Below are 19827 nucleotides of genomic sequence, written 5' to 3'. Positions count from 1 at the left end.
AAATTCTAACCTGCTGCTAAACACTTCGGTCTTGTCATCAGTAGGAGTGACCTCCACCTACTAACGTTGTTCAATCAGTATTCAGAACACACAGGCATGCTGTTATTAGCATGCAAATGTCTACATTAGTACGATCGTTCGCATAGTTACATTTTACAAGAACATGTCATGCGATGCTTTTGTTTATTAGTCTACAAAGGAATCAAATCTACTCGTATACTGTCAAGTGCCCATTCACTCATGTGCCATCTGCAGCTGAAAGCCATTCACACATCTGACCAAAGATTATGCCTCTATCACCATTCTTTTGTCTGTATTCTGAATATTAACGCTCTTTTATACACCCACCGTTGCAGTTGTATCAGTGTCATCATAAATTACAATAACAGTGTATAATCGGCGCATATAGCGTGTTAGCGCATTAGCGTCATGAATTCATAATGTAAACAATACAAATTAAACATGATTTACTGCATATATATTCATCATCGAGTGGACTCAAAGAATAAAGCATAAAGTAATTGAGAACACATTTTTAATTTTCACATGTAGCGCCCTCTGAAATGCTCATCTAAATGCTTCCCACAGCGGTGTGACCGGTCATGTTAAACTTGCAGTTTAGTACTATTGGTTTAGTGCCTTGACCATTTAATAGTATAGGCTAATTATGCATAGTGAAAGCAGACCACAACTTCTTGTTGTTGCTAATAAATGTGCATAAGTCACTGGTGAGAAATCTTTGAGGCAATCAAAAGATTTTGTGGTAACACTAAACAAAAAGGTTGGTAAATACAAGTTAATTGCATTAGTTAACATGAACCAACAACGAATAACAATTTTACAGCAATGAAAGTTGTATTTATATTAACATACAATCAAATAGTACTTTCTTAGGAACACTTGTGCACCTACTTATTCATGCAATTATCTAATCAGCCAATCACGTGGCAGCAGTGTAATGTAAAAAATAATGCAGATACAGGTCAGGAAATTCAGTTAATGTTCACATCAACAATGGACCGTGGCATGATTGTTGGTGCCAGACAGGCTGGTTTGAGTATTTCTGTAACTGCTGATCTCCTGGCATTTTCACGCACAACAGTCTCTAGAGATTACTCAGAATTGTGCCAAAATCAAAAAACATACAGTGACCAACAGTTCTATGGATGGAAATGTCTTGTTGATGAGAGAGGTCAACAGAGAATGGCCAGACTGGTTCGAGCTGACAGAAAGGCTACGGTAACTCAAATCACAACTCAGTACAAATGTAGTGAGCAGAATAACATCTCAGAGTGCACAACACGTCAAACCTTGAGGTGGATGGGATAAAACAGAAGACCATGTCAGTCACTCTTTTAGGACCATAGTGACTGATAGTGAGTGTAATTTGATGCATTATCAGATAAGATGAACTAACAATTAATAGTTAATTTTGTATAAATTAACATTAACCAAGATTAATAAATGTTGTATAAAATTATTGTTCATTGTTAGTTTATTATACCTAATGTATATAATAATGTCAACAAATAGAGTCTTATGGTACAGTGTTATTGTTTTTGCTTTGCCTTCATTGTATTTAAAAAATTGCCACCTACTTTTTAATAAGTCTTTTATTTGTCTGTCTCTTTCGTCTGTTCTAGCTTCTGTACTTTTCTAGCTACTGTTAGAACTTGTCAGTGAAGTCAATGGATGTTATACTATGAAACTTTGCTTTTAAAATACACAATTTTACATAAAAGAACAATGTTAAAATTTGATACTGCAGATATAGTTCACTTTTTGTATATACCAAATTGCTTATGTTCCTCATTTGCAAGTCAATTTGGATATTAAATGGTAATGCAAAATGGTTTCAATGGTCAAAGACATGAATGGAAAAGTGTTTGAAGTATAGCCTACAGCACACTACAACAAAACTTCATGTCTTGTAGTTATACTAGGCTGAGCAAGCAACATCACATAAATACATGTACGCACAGTATACTGACATAACATTGATGAGTGGACAAAAAACACCTATTAGTGCAACGCCTTCCATCCGTAGGGTCTGGATAATAATATTCTTCTTTAAGGAAGCCTCATTACGGACTTAACAGATCTCACATCACTGATATCACATGCTTTTAACATTGCAATAACATTGATTCTTTAAAGCGGCTATTTAATGAAAATGGCAATGTAACATGTTCAGTATTTTATCAAGAGTGCATGCCGTGTGTGGTGAAGTTAACATTGGCTGGTCTGGGCATTAAAAAGACAGCGGAGGGGGTTATTCGTTTCGCCCCGCCCATGTCACCCAGAGAGTAGAGTCAAATGAGAAAGTTCAAACAGCACCTGAAGCAGGAATCGCAGCATCGCCTCCCAGCATCACTATCATTATACATAATCACATTCACAATAGTATTTTTTAAAAAAAGTTAGAACACAAATTATGAAATGACATAACCGGGTTTTTTTTAATAATTAATTTTTTTAGCCACTATGGGTCAGCATTATTTACTTCGTGCAAGTGTCTTTTTTGCTCTACTCATGTCGGTAAGTGTCAAACTACATTTTAGCTTGTGTTAAAGTTAACACATTTAAGTAGCGATTGGTTTTGTGTCTCTGATATAATTGTTAAACATGATTGTCTTTTGGATATCCCGTGTGATATTGAAGCTTATGTTTCCGAGTGTCGTGAAACTAAGTTTATGTTGGCACTTTGAAATATGATAAAATCTTACGGATGCGCGTAACTCCAGCAATGACATGTAATTTAACACGCTTGTTTAATGCAAACTGGCATGTTGTTTTGAGCTGTCTCAAAATTGCACGTTAGTTCATGTAAAGTTGCAAATAAGAAGTTCTCTCTCTCTCTCTCTCTCTCTCTCTCTCTCTCTCTCTCTCATTCATATATATATATATTAGGCTACTACACCAATTCCAAAAAAGTTGAGACAGTATGAAAAATGCTAATAAAAACCAAAATGTGTGATTTGTAATTTATAGTCACCCTTTGCTATATTGAAAGCACTACAACTAAACATTATATGATGTTTTACCTCTTTTTAAAGGTGTTATATGTAATATTTTTACTTTACTAAATCATAAAATGACATAATATGTTATCAGAGATTTAGGAAACATGCTAAGTTGACTGGTTTCTCCAATAACAATGCTACAGCCAGTATTTTCTACTTTGAAGTTTCATTCCAGCCCAGAATTTCTGTTTATGTTTTGGCCTGTGTTATCCCGCCCACTGCCTACTCACCAGTAGTATTTCGACAGTGCCGGGTCGCCAGTTTTGAATAAGTTTGCAGGCAAACAACACTGCATGCTGCAGCCATGGAAGCCAGCAAACAAATTGGATCACAGATAACAGATTCCACCCGACCTAAAAAGCCTCGCCATCCATCTAAAACCCATCATTACCAGAGGCGTAGTAAAAAAAGGATACATATTGGTATTAGGATGCAATTAGGATACCTTTGGAAGATGGAGACAGCTTAAACCCCAGAAATCATTTCTAACAGATGCTGAGTTGGCTAATTTTCTCCTTAACAGGTAAGCACTGAGCGTCACCTAAAATTAGCTATCAAATGTATCTCGGCTACTAGTAGGTATGGACATTTTGAGTAAATTCAACATTTGAGTACTCCCATTCATACTCCTGTATTTCATGTGCAGCCTGGTTTCAAGGCAGCAAGACACAACCGGTTAAGTGATCCCGACTAATGCTGCGGAGTGGACAGGCAACCTGCATGAGCTTCAAGTCTGGGGCGGGGCAGACGACTCCAGTATTTTGAATGTTTTGAATTGTTGTCAACCTTACATATAGCACCTTTAATGTACAGTTATTTCAAATCAGATGATTGTAATACGCTCCAAAAAAGTTGTGACAGTCGGGTGTTTACCACTTTTAAACATCACCATTTCTTCTAAAAACACTTATTAAGCATTTAGTCACTGAAGACGCAAGTTTGTTATGTTTAAAATACCCCCCCCCAAAATCCTCCATTATGCAGGTCTTCAGTTGCACAATTGCACGGGGTCTTCGTTGCTGTATTGTGCGCTTCATAATGTGCCACACATTCTCAATTGGAGATGGTCGGGCAAGCCAATCTAGCACCCACACTCACTGCTTATTCCGCCAGTATGTGGTTTGAAGTTGTCCTGCTGAAAATGCCAGGACGTCCCTGGAAAAGGTGGTGCTGGATGGTAGTATATGCTGTTCCCAAATTTTTACATTTCTGTCTTCATAATGGTTTTCTCACAGATGTGCGAGTTACCCATGCCATGGGCACAGACACACCCCTGGCCCATACAGACACTGGCTTTTGGAACTGATGCTGGGATGGTCCTTTTCCTCTTTGGCCCAGAGAACACGATGGCTGTGTTTTTCAAAAACTTTTTGGACCAAAAAACACAGTTCCACAGTTCTACTTTCCATCTAAGATTAGACCGAGCCCAGAAAAGTCAGCAGCGCTTCTGGACAGAGTTGATGTAGGGCTTCTGCTTTGCATAGTGAAGTCTGAACTTGCATCTGTGGATGCAGCGGTGAATGGTGTTAACTAACAAAGGTTACTAAAGTAATCCCAAGCCCATATTCATGATATCCATTACAGATGAATTATGTTTTTTAATATAGTGACGTCTGAAAGATTGAAGGCATTCAGAAGTGGTTTTCGTTTTGCCCTTTACGCACTGAGATTTGACCAAATCCTTCCAGTTTGTCTTTGGGGAACATTGTTCTCAAAGTGCTGAATAATTTGCTGAAGCATCTGTTGGCAAGTGTACAAGTCTTTAACTATTTTTGCTTTTGAAGGACTAGGCTGTTTTTGGGAGCTCCTTATATACTATGACGCGATTGCCTCAACTGATAACATTTCCTGTTTCACATTGCCTTGTTATTTAACTCATCAAATTGTATTAGTCTTAAATTGCCCCTGTCTCAACTTTTTTGCAGTGTGTTGCAATCATATGATTTTAAACGATTGTACATAAAATAAAATAAAAACACTTTCACAAGGTAAAACATCATATCATGTTTAGATGTAGGACTTTCAATATAGCAAAGGGTAAATATAATTTACAAATGACTCCTTTTGGCTTTTATTAGCATTTTTCATACTGTCCAAACTTTTTTGGAATTGGGGTTGTATATACAGTTGAAGTTTACATACACCATAGCCAAATACATTTAAACTATTCCTGCATTTAATTGTATAAAACATTCCCTGTCTTAGGTCAGTTAGATCACTAATTTATTTTAAGACTAGGAAATATCAGAATAATAGTAGAGAGAATTATTTATTTCAGCTTTTAGTTCTTTCATCACATTCCCAGTAGGTCAGAAGTTTACATACACTTTGTTAGTATTTGGTAGCATTGCCTTTAAATTGTTTAACTTTGGTCAAACGTTTTGGGTAGACTTCCACAAGCTTCTCACAATAAGTTGCTGGAATTTTGGCCCATTCCTCCAGACAGAACTGGTGTAACTGAGTCAGGTTTGTAAGCCTCCTTGCTTGCACATGCTTTTTCAATTCTGCCCATAAATTTTGATCAGATTGAGGTCATGGGTTTGTGATGGCCACTCCAATACCTTGACTTTGTTGTCCATAAGCCATTTTGCCACAACTTTGGAGGTATGCTTGGGGTCATTGTCCATTTGGAAGACCCATTTGTGACCAAGCTTTAACTTAATGGCTGATGCTTCAATATATCCTCATAATTTTCCTTCCTCATGATGCCATCTATTTTGTGAAGTGCACCAGTCCCTCCTGCAGCAAAGCACCCCCACAACATGATGATGCCACCCCCATGCTTCACCACTGGTATGGCGTTCTTAAGCTTGCAAGCCTCACCCTTTTTACTCCAAACATAATGATGGTCATTATGGCCAAAAAGTTCAATTTTTTTGTTTCATCAGACCAGAGTACATTTCTCCAAAAAGTAAGATCTTTGTCCCCATGTGCACTTGCAAACTTTAGTCTGGCTTTTTTATGGCAGTTTTGGAGCATTGGCTTCTTCCTTGCTGAGCAGCCTTTCAGGTTATGTTGATATAAACTCTGCCCTTTTTCAGGACACTGTATTTTAAAGATAATTTGGTAAAAATCAAAATAACTTTACAGATCTTTATTGTAAAGGGTTTAAACAATGTTTTCCATGCTTGTTCAATGAACCATAAACAATGAATGAACATGCACCTGTGGAACGGTTGTTAAGACACTAACAGCTTATAGATGGTAGGAAATTAAGGGCACAGTTATAAAAACTTAGGACACTAAAGAGACATTTCTACTGACTCTGAAAAACACAAAAAGAAAGATGCCCAGAGTATCTGCCCATCTGTGTGAACGTGCCATAAGCATGCTGCATGAGGACTACTGATGTGGCCAGGGCAACAAATTGCAATGTCTGTACTGTGAGATGCCTAAGATAGCGCTACAGGGAGACAGGAAGGACAGTTGATCATCCTCGCAGTGGCAGACCATGTGTAACAACACCTGCACAGGATCAGTCCATCCGAATATCATACCTGCCAGACAGGTACAGGATGGCCACAACAACTGCCTGAGTTACACCAGGAACGCACAATACCTCCATCAGTGCTCAGACTGTCTGCAATAGGCTGAGAGAGGCTGGACTGAGGGCTTGTAGGCCTGTTGTAAGGCAGGTCCCTACCAGACATCACCGGCAACAACGTCGCCTATGGGCACAAACCCACCTTCACTGGACCAGACAGGACTGGCAAAAAGTAATCTTCACCGACAAGTTGCGGTTTTGTCTCACCAGGGGTGTGAGAATGAGCATTACACAGAGGCCTGTGCTCTGGAGCGTGATTGGTTTGGAGGTGGAGGGTATGTCATGGTCTGGGGTGGTGTGTCACAGCATCATCTGATTGATCTTGTTGTCACTGCAGGCAATAAAGTTTGCTGAAAATAAAAGCAGTTGAAAGTGAAAAGACATTTATTTTTTTGCTGAGTTTAGGACTTGTTTTACTGTGGATATAAATACTTGTCTACCTGTTTCCTCCAGCATCTTCACAAGGTCCTTTGCTGTTGCTGTGGGATTGATTTGCACGTTTTGCACCAAACTACATTCATCTCTTGGAGACTGAATGGATATCCTTCCTGAGCAGTATGGTGGCTGCATGGTCCCATGGTGTTTATACTTGCATACTATTGTTTGTACAGATGAACATGGCACCTTCAGGTGTCTGGATTGCTCCCAAGGATAAACCAGACCTGTGGAAGTCCAGAATTGGTTTTCTTAGGTCTTGGCTGATTTCTTTAGATTTTCTCATGATGTCAAGCAAAGAGGCACTGAGTTTGAAGGTAGGCCTTAAAATAAATCCACTGGTACACATCCAGTTCAGTGCACCTCCTATCAGAAGCTAATTGGCTAAAGGCTTGACACAATTTTCTAGAAGTCAAACAAAGTGAAACAATCTGTCTGTTAACAATTGTTGGAAAAACAACTTGTGTCACGCACAAAGTAGATGTCCTAAACGACTTGCCAAAACAGTTTGCTAATATGGAATCTGTTGAGTGGTTAAAAAATAAGTTTTAATGACTTCAAGCTAAGTGTATGTAAACTTGACTTCAACTTTATATACAGGTGCATCTCAAAAAATGTGAATATTGTGGAAAAGTTTTTAAGTTACGTTAAAAGTAATTTAATTGAAAAAGTGGAACTTTCATATATTCTAGATTCATTACACATGAAGTGAAATATTTCAAGCCTTTTTTGTATAATCTTAATAATTATGGCTTACAGCTCATGGAAATCAAAAATCCAGTATCTCAAAATATTAGAAAAAATTATTTATAGTACAGAAATGTCGACCTTCTGATTATTATTGTTAATTTATGAACTCAATAATTGGTCAGGACTCCTTTGAATTACTGCATTAATGTGGCGTGGCATGGAGGCAATCAGCCTGTGGCACTGCTGAGGTGTTATGGAAGCCCAGCTTGCTTTGATAGCGGCCTTCAGCTCGTCTGTATTGTTAGATCTGGTGCCTCTCATTGTCCTCTTGTCAATACCCCGTAGATTCTCTATGGGATTCAGGTCAGGCGAGTTGGCTGGCCAATCAAGCACAGTAATACCATGGTCAGCAAACAAGTTACTAGTAGTTTTGGCACTGTGGGCAGGTGCCAAGTCCTGCTGGATAAGGAAATCAGCATCTCCATAAAGCTTGTCAGCAGATGGAAGCATGAAGTGCTGTAAAATCTCATGTTAGATGGCTGCATTGATTCTCGACTTGAGAAAAGTCGACCACAGTGGACCAACACCAGCAGATGACATCATCACAGACTTCAAGGAATTTGGATTCTGTGCCTCTCCACTCGTTTTCCAGACTCTGGGACCTTGATTTCCAAATGAAATGCAAAATTCATCTGAAAAAAGAACTTTGGACCACTGAGTATAACCAATAATTATTTGCTGTAATTCGTGCAAAAGGAGCCCCGACCAAGTATTGAGTGCATAAATTAACATAACTTTCAGAAGGTCGACATTTCTGTATTATAAATTCTTTATTCTAATATTTTGAGAGACTGGATTTTTGTCTGTTTTTACAGCCGTAATCATTAAGATTACATAAAAAAAAAGGCTTGAAATATTTAACTTTGTGTAATGAATCTAGAATATATGAAAGTTACACTTTTTGAATTAAATTACAGAGATAATTTTTTCCACGATATTCAAATATCATTGCAAATACATGATATGATTTGATATGATTTGTATCATATCAAATACATTTTTTGAAATAGTTTTTCCATGATGTTCAGTTTATCCAGAAGTGCCAGTATCTATGCAAATTTCTTAGGTTAATTTAATCTCTCAGTCAGTAAGTTAGTTTGCGGTAGTGTGATAGAGAGGGAGATTACTTTTTAGAATAGTGATTTGTGGGATATTGTTTCTTATGAGATGGATTAAGTTATTATATTTTCCACCACCAGAAAACTTTTCAGCATTATGACTCACCCACACATGCCATCATTCACATTTACTATTACACAGAGGCTAAGAGCATAGTTAATGTTAATCCAGCAACCTTAATGTGTTGTAAAGAGATGTGATTGTCTATTTGATCCAATCCTAGATGATAAGGCAAGTCAAATGTGATTTTAAGGAATTGTCTGCACTAATTCAGAAGAAAACAAAGGACAATTCCACAGCCTGATATTGAGGCAATCTCTTGGTTCTCTCCTCTTGGGCAAATATATGTACAAATTGTTTTTGCAGCAATTAACACCACCAGGAAAGTACAGTATTTTGCATGAATGACTCATGAAAATAATTCCCAACTTATCTAGGCAGAATAGATTTTTGGCAGTTGAGGAAAGGAAAAATTCTGATGTAGAACTGCGGAACAGGGAAAATAATCCCCAGCGCTCCTCATTTCATTTCTTATCATAGCAACAATCTATAGAGATAACTATTATTATGGGTGGTGTTGCTATTTGAAGAATAATTCTTTCAAAGCACTAAAGAGTTTTTCATGCTTTAGGCTAGTGGTTCTCAACTCGTTTTGCTTGGGTACCCAGATTTTATATTGGACATCAAGTGGTGACCAACCGTAGTAAAAAACATAACCTGCATTTAATGTATCCTGAGTTGCATTTTCTTTTATCTTGCATAGTTTTGTCAATGGTTTTCAAGTATATGGGCATGTATCATCAACAAAAATAAGTTTCTCACTCCCCTTTTAAAAGTTGATGAGCCAATTTATATGAGCCTCTTATATTTATTATCCAGTTTATTTCCTAATATCAAACATATTCAAACAGAACATACATGAGGAAAACTGTCCATAAGTCTTGGAGGTCCAGACATTAAAGCTCTTTATGAACTTGCTCTTATATACAGTATAATGCCATATGAAGCACAAGTAAGAGCATAGACGGCTCCTCATTACTGTGATTAGGTCAATGTGGCTAGTCTTTCAAATAATAATAACCATTATAAATTATAGTATTTATGATTTTTTTTTGTTGCCAAAACATATTTTGAAACTTAAATTACAACTGCCACTGTTGTAATAAAAATAGATACATCATAGAAATTATAACATTTCACAGTTCTTAGAAAGTTAAAAAGTTCACAGTTGCTGTTACTTGAAATCATGAAATAGTTTTTAAAAGTAAGGATGTGTAATAAAAAAAATTATATTTTGGCACGTAGCACAGAACCATCGCATGGTCCGAATAGACCTGCAACCACTAATAAATATATATATATATATATATATATATATATATATATATATATATAGAACTGGATCACTGACACAACGGTAAACTGCCAGCTGGAGATGAAGCCACCGGAAGTGTTTGAGCAGCCATCTTGGTATGCCCAACCTGCCATAGAGCCTCATTGACTGACAGCTGATATAGCCGCCGTTTCACCATCTCTGACCTCTGGATATGGCAGTCGCATTTCATCCCTTTAGTGACAATCGTGATTAATGTATAATTATGATTATACAAACTGATTTGCATCTGGAACATCATTCTGTGGTGAGACAGATGCTAAACTACAGAATGTCAGACTTTTAAGCTCATTGGATTTCGGTAGCTGAGCAGTGTTTGTTCTCTTAGGCCACTTATCTGAAAAGGATGGGCCTTTACTGCATCTACTGGGTCTAGAAGCTTCTACGACGTGTCAAATCATCAGCCGGATTGTTTAGTGAGTCGACATATCGCCATGATCGCAGATCTGATGCCGAAAAATACCTTAAACTGGCATGACTCCGACTGTATCCATTCTAGAACAGTTATTGAATCCGTCCATAGTGTGGTCCGTTGAACGAAAGATCAATCTTGCCAGCTGTGCTCCACACAACTCCAATCGTGGTATGGTCTGTTGACGTTTAGGGGACACTTTTGATTTGCCATGATGAATGAAACATTATTGACACTCGTGAGTTGTAGAGAGGTATGCTACTGCTCCATACGCCCTCTCTGATGCATCACAGAAAACATGAAGGTGATGTTCAATCCCTGTTTTATCCATTACTTCAGGGACATAGCAACACAGGATCAATTGCCCGTGTTGCCACACTGAGGTGAGGTAATTCGCTCTCCCATTCATTCCAAGACTCACGCAGATCTGCAGGGAGATCAGAATCGTCCCTGTCTCTTCTCTTAGACCATAACTGCTGTATGAGAATCTTGGCCCTAGTCGTGTAAGGCGTGATAAAACCCAAAGGGTCATATTGACTTGCAAGAACTCTGTAAACTCCACGCATTGTCAGTGTTGAATGCTCGATAAATCGGTATCTGTAACCTTATGTATCTGTCCCACAATTCCAACAAAGTCCTAGTGTGGGTTCTCGAGGATCACTCCCATTGTGTTCTAACCATAGTTGCATGTCCTGGGATCTAGCGTCAGGTGGTAAGTGAGCCACTATTGATGAGCGATTGCTAGCCCATTGTCTGATTTCAAATCCACCGTCCGCCAGAAGTGCACGCAAGTCATCCATTCTGGTCTTAGCTGCTGCAGCTATAGGGAAACTCTCCAGACAATTATCAACATAGAAATTGGATTCAATTGACTGGATAATATCAGGAGTGCTGCAGGGATGCTCTTTGATGTGCTTCTGTAACGCATAAATGGCACAGCAAGGGCAACTGGTTGTTCCGAAAGGCAGCACCTGCCATTCGTATATTTTCGGTGGGATCTCTCATTGCAAGTCCCGCCAAATAAATCTTAATAAGGGTTTGTCTTCAAGTAACAGAACCTGATGAAACATACCTCTGATGTCTCCACTTATTGCAACTTGGTGCCTTCGAAATCGCAAAAGGACCCCAATGGACGGTCCAAGGTTTAGTCCTGGCAAGAGCTGCTCATTGAGGGAAGTACCCTTGTAAACGAAGGAACAATTGAACACTATACGTGCCTTCCCATTATGGTAGATGAGATGATGCAGTAGATACCAAGATTCATCCGATTCTTTAGCAGCTTCAGCTGTAATCTCTCTCAAATTTCCTGCTTTTATTAGTTTAACTATCTCCCCTTGATCGGCGACTCCCCTTTGTGGCTGATCTATGAGTCTCTTTTCCATACTATGGTGATTAGCTAGCACTGACTTCTGAGGAGCTCTCAATTTGGGGGAATCTGTAGACCGTAAGGGGGGGCATAACGATGAACTCCATAAACTAACACCCTACAGGTTTTGGTCTCTAGGATCTTAATAGACTCTTGGTCCTCTCTAGAATGTGTCAACAGCTTTTCACTGTGGTAAGGTAGGGAATCTAGTTGCCACATTCTTTCCACGTCTCTATAGAGAGTATCATACGCCGCTGATGCTGTAATTAAATAACTCTGATGACTGGTGGTTGCTCGATTTGGAAGACCTTCGGGGCCTTGAAGAGCCCATCCCAGTTTTGCACAAACTGCGATTGGTCCTACATGATTACCTACTTGGACTGTTTCCGCTGCAGTGATCAGCAGGCTATTATCTGAGCCAAGCAGTAACAGAGGCAGAACATTCTTGAATTCTTGGAATACCTCTTAAGTGGGCATGTCTGTGTTGAAGAGCTTGGACTGGATAGCTCTGTTCTGATAGATCTTAACCATCACAGGTGAAGGCATTCTGGATTCTGTATATGATTCTTGGATTGACCTTAGAGGACACTTCGAAAGTGACAACTGAGCCATTGAGTAATGTGACTTCAGGACAGATTCCTCTTTACCTTTTAGCTGAAGCTGTCGAGCAGCAGCAGGTAACAGCATGGTACGCTCTGCGCCATCATCCAATATTGCAAAGGTCTCTTTGTTATGTCCTTATTGTGCAGGAACACCGTTAAAACGTTCAGTAACACTCGACTTGAGGTAATTGAAGGTGTAAGATAGATCCGACTGTTCATTTTAGCGGTTGGTTTCACTTTGTCTCGCCGTTCAGCGACACCATGGAGGACTTGAAGATGTATCTCCCCACAGATTCCACATGGTTTCTTTAGAGTACAGTCCTCTAGACAGTGGGAACGGCTGATGCAACAGCATGGCACCACACTCATTCACTGAATACACAATTTCCGTATCAACGCGATTAGCGTATATCTTATCTTAACTCCGCCTAGCACTTATTCTGTGCTCCTCTCCATTATAAGAACAAACATAGATAATTCTGTACATATACATAGATACATGTCATACACTATGTGTACGTTTGCCATTTGAACCCAGCGTATCAGTAATAATCTTTGCTTTACTTGTCTCCCTCATTATCTGTGGGCCCGCTGCGCGTGTGATGGAGAGAAAGGGAAAAAGAGAAGGAATGCATGCTGTCAGGCAAGTGACCGTGAGAAAAATGCACTTTGTAATGAAAACATTTTCCATTTGTGAAACAAGTTAACTCTGAATGAACACTTCAGTGTTGTAAATAAATATCTCTGAAAATGTCTGTTTGTATCTTACCTCAGTTTCATTGAACTTGTTTACATTCAGCTGATCTGTTGTAAGTTTGTTAGAGGTACCGTATATGTTTTTTTATATAGATTTACATAATTCGCTCAGGCTTTCAAGAAACAATTCCTGCCTTTTTAAATAAATAAAAAATGTATTACACGTATAGGACATTTGCGTTGTAGTGATGTACATGCTAGATTCTAGCAAATACAAATCTGTGTTTAATTGACCTATGTTTATTCACTGAAATTAGATGATTTTCTGTTAAGACAATAGGCACATTTGAAGGTTTGGGCATAGCAATATAGTGGGCAGTGGCTTCACTGTTATGATGTCATCAGCAATCCAGTTAATATTCTGTATATATATGTGTGTGTGTGTGTATACGTGTGTGTGTGTGTGTGTGTATATGATATATATATATATATATATATATATATATATATATATATATATATATATATATATATATATATACCCCCACTTTTGGGTTGAGAAACACTGCTCTAGGCCATTGTGTCTGTATGACTGAATGACCTGACATGTATTTTTTTCATGCATTGATATCTTAGTTGACCTAATTGTGCTCAAATATGTGTTTATTGCTAAAAATATCCCTGCTGAAAAAAACAACAACAACACAAAACATCTAAAACCAGCCTAAGCTGGTTGGCTGGTCCTAAGTAGTTAGTTGGCTGGTATTCGAGGGATTTTGGACACCTTTTAGCTTGTCAGGCTCAGAGAATAAAATTAATAAATATATGACATTTCGGTGCTTAAACATTTCTAACCAGAATTTTGAGTTGAACTCCAAAATAGAAATTGACAATCACAGTGTGATTATCTGGGACAAGAGGTATTAAAAGTCTTTGTATAATACAATGCTTGGATGTTAAATGGATTTACTAAGAGAAATGAGAAACATTTGGTGTGTAACTATAATAAATGGCCAGTTACTTAGATCCTCTAGAAGTTATTTGCTAAAGCAGGAACAAATAACATCTCTGAAAGACATCAAGCTCGTTGTCAGTTTTTGTGACAATATGGTGTGACACTAGTCACACACAAAAACAATTATTTGGCCTTCTTACATTTAATTTGTTATAATTAATACATTAAATTAATTGTGCCATGCATGTGGCAGGTGTGGACAGCAAGGTGATTTCAGTTTGGCTACTTTAACATATCCTGTCGACGCTGTCGCCTGTTCTCACAAAGAGACAGTCTGCTCGTTAGCTGTGCAATCTCAGTGGTTGATTCAGCAGCAATGATATTCTTCTTCAGTACTCTCAGTGACATATCCTTTAACTGGACTTGCTCTGCATCATGTGCTGAAGGAGACATACTAGTTGGAGAAGATACTGTGCTGTCTACAGCTCTGTTCGTTACAAAAGTCACTGACTGTGTATTTAGTGAGCATATGGTGTGACACTAGTCACACACAAAAACAATTATTTGGCCTTCTTACATTTAATTTTTTATAATTAATACATTCAATTCATTGTTGCTATGCATGTGGCAGGTGGGGACGGCCAAGTGATTTCAGTCTCGTCTACTTTAACATATCCTGTCGCCTGTTCTCACAATTGATGAAAAGGAAATTAAATGTAATATGGTGTGACATTTCATCATATTGTGAGAGATTATTATACACCATTTGATTAAATAGTCACACCATAATAAAGTAAATGGGTTGCATGTATGAAAAAATATTTGCAGCAGTTTAATAACGTTTCCACATGATTTTTCAAATCAAGATTTTTGCGTCATCTGTTATTGTGACTAACAAGAGCATTCAAATAGCAACAGCACGAGACTGATATTATCAAGACTAGTACTAGTAGAGTGCTGAGACAATGAGGAAGTGTTTCAGAAAATAAATAGGAACAAAAGCATTAGGAAAGAACAAGATTGTGCAATTTACTCAAAAAAATCACTTAATTTCCAAAGTTTGGACATTGTCATCTGTGAGATACAAGGCTTGTTTTTTGCCTTCCCCAAAATGCCTGTGTCCTTTGTTTAATGCCCTCTTGTAGAAGGGTTCTGACCTATTCCGAGGTTGAATAAATCAGACATGCACACACAGAAGTAAGGCTTCATTAAATTACACATAGTACATCATAAATAAACCGTTAATATTGAACATTAATGCTAATATTCAAATAAAGCTGAATAAATGGAATACTGCTATATTATGCTGTATTAAAGCAAACAAAAGAAATAAAAGACAAGCCAATACACAATTCATTTACATTAATTCTACAGAATCAACAATAAAAAAAGTTAATGTTGGTACTGTGGTATTGAGTACAATACTGGTCTTTCACCTGTAAGGTAACAGTACACTGTCATTCATGTAGCTATCTGTCTGTCTGACCCTATCTGTCTCTCGTTTCTTGTCCTATCTTTGACTGTCTACTACTGTTCTACAACTTTTCTCAGAAGCAAACACTTGAGTAGAATACATTTAGGATAATGTAAAGATTTTTTTTTTTTTAAATCTCACACACACACATAAAACAGTATACACCTACACAGAAGTGTTATGTGGGTAAGTCTTTCATCATGGCTAGTGAAATATTGTGGTTTTATCTGTCCGTTGACCAGACTGAAGGAGTAGCAGCAACATGCAAATATGGTGTCTGCCACTTTGTATTTGCATGCCCTTCACATAACTGTACAAGGCCTTGTTAGGCTACCAGGAAGTGTGGGGGCAGTTATGATAAAGATAGATATGATCAAAATCTCTTTGGGCTCTGTGTGTGTGTGTGTGTGTGTGTGTGTGTGTGTGTGTGTGTGTTTGAGCTGAGTTTTCTAAGTTAAGATGAGGGTCATGATATAACAATTATTAATTATCATGATATAACAATATTAAGGGCGGTCAATTTGACACTAGGAAATTTGCTTAAACATATTTGTCTGCAAAGACTGTGTCATAGCCTGATTTTCATTATTTCACTTCCTTATGAATTGTTGCTTTGTGCTTATTATATATAATATATTGTGTCCGTGTATAATCAGAAGACTGCCCTCTCTGAGACAGTTAGACCTAAATCTAATTGTAGAAGTTTTTCCATACACAATTTACGAAATTTAAAATGTGAGAATTAATGTAACAATCCATCCATCCTTTACCCTCTTCATTCATTCTATTACGTCATCTTGTTAGAAGTATCTCAAACCATAAAAACCTGGTAAGGGTGAATCCACCCCTAAACTCAAAGTTAATCCCTGTGGCCAGAGAGATGACATGTCAGCAAATATGAATTGTACTTGTAAGTGCTTGTGTAGCTATTATTTTGCAATATAATTATATGTTGCTGTGTTGTTGTGTTAGACTGTATCCTTTAGATCTCCATTCCTGAAAATGTGTAAGTAGGAAACAGACCTGCATTGGTTTTTGATAAAGGTTCAACAATTGTTTGTTAGTATTGTTGAACTTTTCTACTTTGTGTGTGTGTGTGTGTGTGTGTGTGTGTGTGTGTGTTTGTGGCTATGCCAGTGCATTATAGGTCAGAGGAAGTGAATTGCATTCTGGGTAAAGCCTCTTTCCTGCAGGCAGTGGAAGGGCCAATCTGTAGGGTTGGTGATAAGAAAGTCCATTGACTCTAAACTGTTCAGTATGTGAGTGTGTGAGTAAAAGTATTACGTAATCATATTTTAATGGACCGAAAAAGGAGTTTTGGTCCATGTTATTAGTATAGCTTTAAATTGCTGGTAATAAGTAAACATATTGGGTATATTACCAATTTAACCAATATCAGTCCTAATCATAACTGCCAATTATCCTAACTACCCTCACACTCCGTACCTTAAAGGACAAAAATGTCTTTGTCAAAAAACTGCCATCAAAATATTATATATTAATATTTTCAGTCCTGAGCATAACCACACACACACACACACACACACACACACACACATATATATATATTTCTCAATACACACGTACAAAACACACTCTGACATCCACATCCACACAATTTTAGCTGCATCATTTGTTCAATTGACCTGCAGTACTCTATAATACAGAAAACATAAAATAGGAAAAAAGCATGTATTTGCTCCATAGGTTAAACATGAGAAAAATGGCAACATCTGCTGGAAAATATACAAAATTTCAAATTTTGAAGACAGGGCTCTGGAATTAAAGTAAAATATCATAGAATTCATGATTTTATGCTTTAATGGCACTGGGATCAAATATTGCATGGGTGCCAATTTGGACATTTTTGTCCTTAAGGTCCTGAGAGTAACTATATTGTGTACACAGTGTATTATAGATGCATTATAAGAACTGAGGTTGAAATATCAAAATTCCCCCCAAAACACACACCTTTGGCAAAATTTAAGCTGTTGGCATTAACACAGCCAAAATGATAAAAAAAAGACAAAAAATTCCCAAAGGTTGCACAAGGGTTAAAAAATTTGTTTTGCAGTTTTGCATCACACTTTTAAAGTAAATTCAACTTGTGGTCATTTTATGTCAGCATTAGTAGAAAAACTTTTTTTTTTTTTTTTTTTTTGATATACACAAATGTGTCAGTTCATTCATATTTATTTATGTGTGTCACATGAATAAGATTTAAGATTAACAGAATGTTGTTTCAAATTAACTTTAATATTTTTTCTACCTAATTTAATTATCTCAAAAGAAAGCTAATCCATCTTCAACCGCTTATCCGATGTCGGGTCGCGGGGGCAGCTGCTCCAGCAGGGGGCACCAAACTTCCCTATCCCGAGCCACATTAACCAGATCTGACTGGGGGACCCCGAGGCGTTCCCAGGCCAGTGTGGAGATGTAATCTCTCCACCTAATCCTGGGTCTTCCCTGAGGCCTCCTCCCAGCTGGACGTGCCTGAAACACCTCCCTAGGGAGGCGGCCAGGGGGCATCCTTACCAGATGCCCAAACCACCTCAACTGACTCCTTTCGACGCAAAGGAGCAGCGGCTCTACTCCGAGCTCCTCACGGATGACTGAGCTCCTCACCCTATCTCTAAGGGAGAAGCCCGCCACCCTTCTGAGGAAGCCCATTTCGGCCGCTTGTACTCGTGACCTAGTTCTTTCGGTCATGACCCAGCCTTCATGACCATAGGTGAGGGTAGGAACAAAAATTGACCGGTAGATCGAGAGCTTTGCCTTTCCGCTCAGCTCTCTTTTCGTGACAACGGTGCGATAGAGCGAGTGCAATACCACCCCCGCTGCCCCGATTCTACGGCCAACCTCCTGCTCCATTGTCCCCTCACTCGTGAACAAGACCCCGAGGTACTTGAACTCCTTCACTTGGGGCAATACCTCCTTCCCTACCTGAAGTACGCACTCCATCGGTTTCCTGCTGAGAACCATGGCCTCAGATTTAGAGGTGCTAATCCTCATCCCAGCTGCTTCACACTCGACTGCCATGCGATCCAGTGAGAGCTGAAGGTCACGGACCGATGATGACATGAAGACAACATCATCTGCAAAAAGCAGCGATGAGATCCCCAGCCCACGGAACCGCACACCTTCCCCACCCCGACTACGCCCCGATATCCTGTCCATGAATATCACAAACAGGATTGGTGACAAAGCGCAGCCTTGGCGGAGACCAACCCCCACATGGAATGAACTTGACTTTGTGCCGAGGACCCGGACACAGCTCTCGCTTTGGACGTACAGGATTTGGATCGCACTAAGCAGGGACACCCCACCCCGTACTCCCGCAGCACCTCCCACAGTCTCTCCCGGGGGACCCGGTCATACACCTTCTCCAGATCCACAAAACACATGTAGACCGGATGGGCATACTCCCAGGCCCCCTCCAGGATCCTTGCGAGAGTAAAGATCTGGTCCGTCGTTCCACGGCCAGGACGAAAACCGCATTGTTCCTCTTCAATCCGAGGTTCGACAATCAGCCGAACCCTCCTCTCCAGCACCTTGGAGTAAACTTTACCTGGGAGGCTGAGAAGTGTGATACCCCTGTAGTTGGCACACACTCTCTGATCCCCCTTTTTGAAGAGGGGAACCACCCCCTCGTTCTGCCACTCCTTAGGCACTGTCCCAGATTTCCACGCAATGTTGAAGAGGCGTGTCATCCATGACACCCCCTCCACATCCAAAGCTTTCAGCATTTCTGGTCGGATCTCATCAATTCCCGGGGCTTTGCCACTGCGGAGTTGTTTGACTACCTCAGTGACCTCCCCCAGGGAAATAGAATCTGATCCCCCATCAGCCTCCGGCTCTCCTTCTAGCATAGAGGGCGTGTTGGGATTTAGGAGTTCTTCAAAGTGTTCCTTCCACCGCCCAATAACCTCCTCAGTTGAGGTCAACAGTGTCCCATCTTTGCTGTATACAGCTTGGATGGTTCCCCGTTTCCCCCTCCTAAGGTGGCGGACTGTTTTCCAGAAGCACTTTGGTGCGGACCGAAAGTCCTTCTGCTTAAA

General features: G+C 39.1%; 1 protein-coding gene across 1 annotated transcript in view; it reads left to right on the top strand.

The window, feature by feature from the left end:
• Positions 1–2398: 2398 nt before the first annotated feature.
• ptprja (protein tyrosine phosphatase receptor type Ja) overlaps positions 2399–19827 on the top strand; it is a 55077-nt gene continuing 37648 nt past the window's right edge. The window contains exon 1 of the mRNA XM_052149284.1: positions 2399–2538. Within this exon, the coding sequence (XP_052005244.1) occupies positions 2485–2538 (54 nt within the window). The 5' untranslated portion in view covers positions 2399–2484. The remainder of the gene's footprint in view (positions 2539–19827) is intronic.

The sequence above is a fragment of the Xyrauchen texanus genome, chromosome 2, assembly GCF_025860055.1.
Source record: "Xyrauchen texanus isolate HMW12.3.18 chromosome 2, RBS_HiC_50CHRs, whole genome shotgun sequence".
In the NCBI taxonomy this organism is placed as follows: Eukaryota; Metazoa; Chordata; class Actinopteri; order Cypriniformes; family Catostomidae; genus Xyrauchen; species Xyrauchen texanus.
Note: the sequence above shows the minus strand (reverse complement) of the source record. Positions and strands in the feature narration are given on the sequence as shown.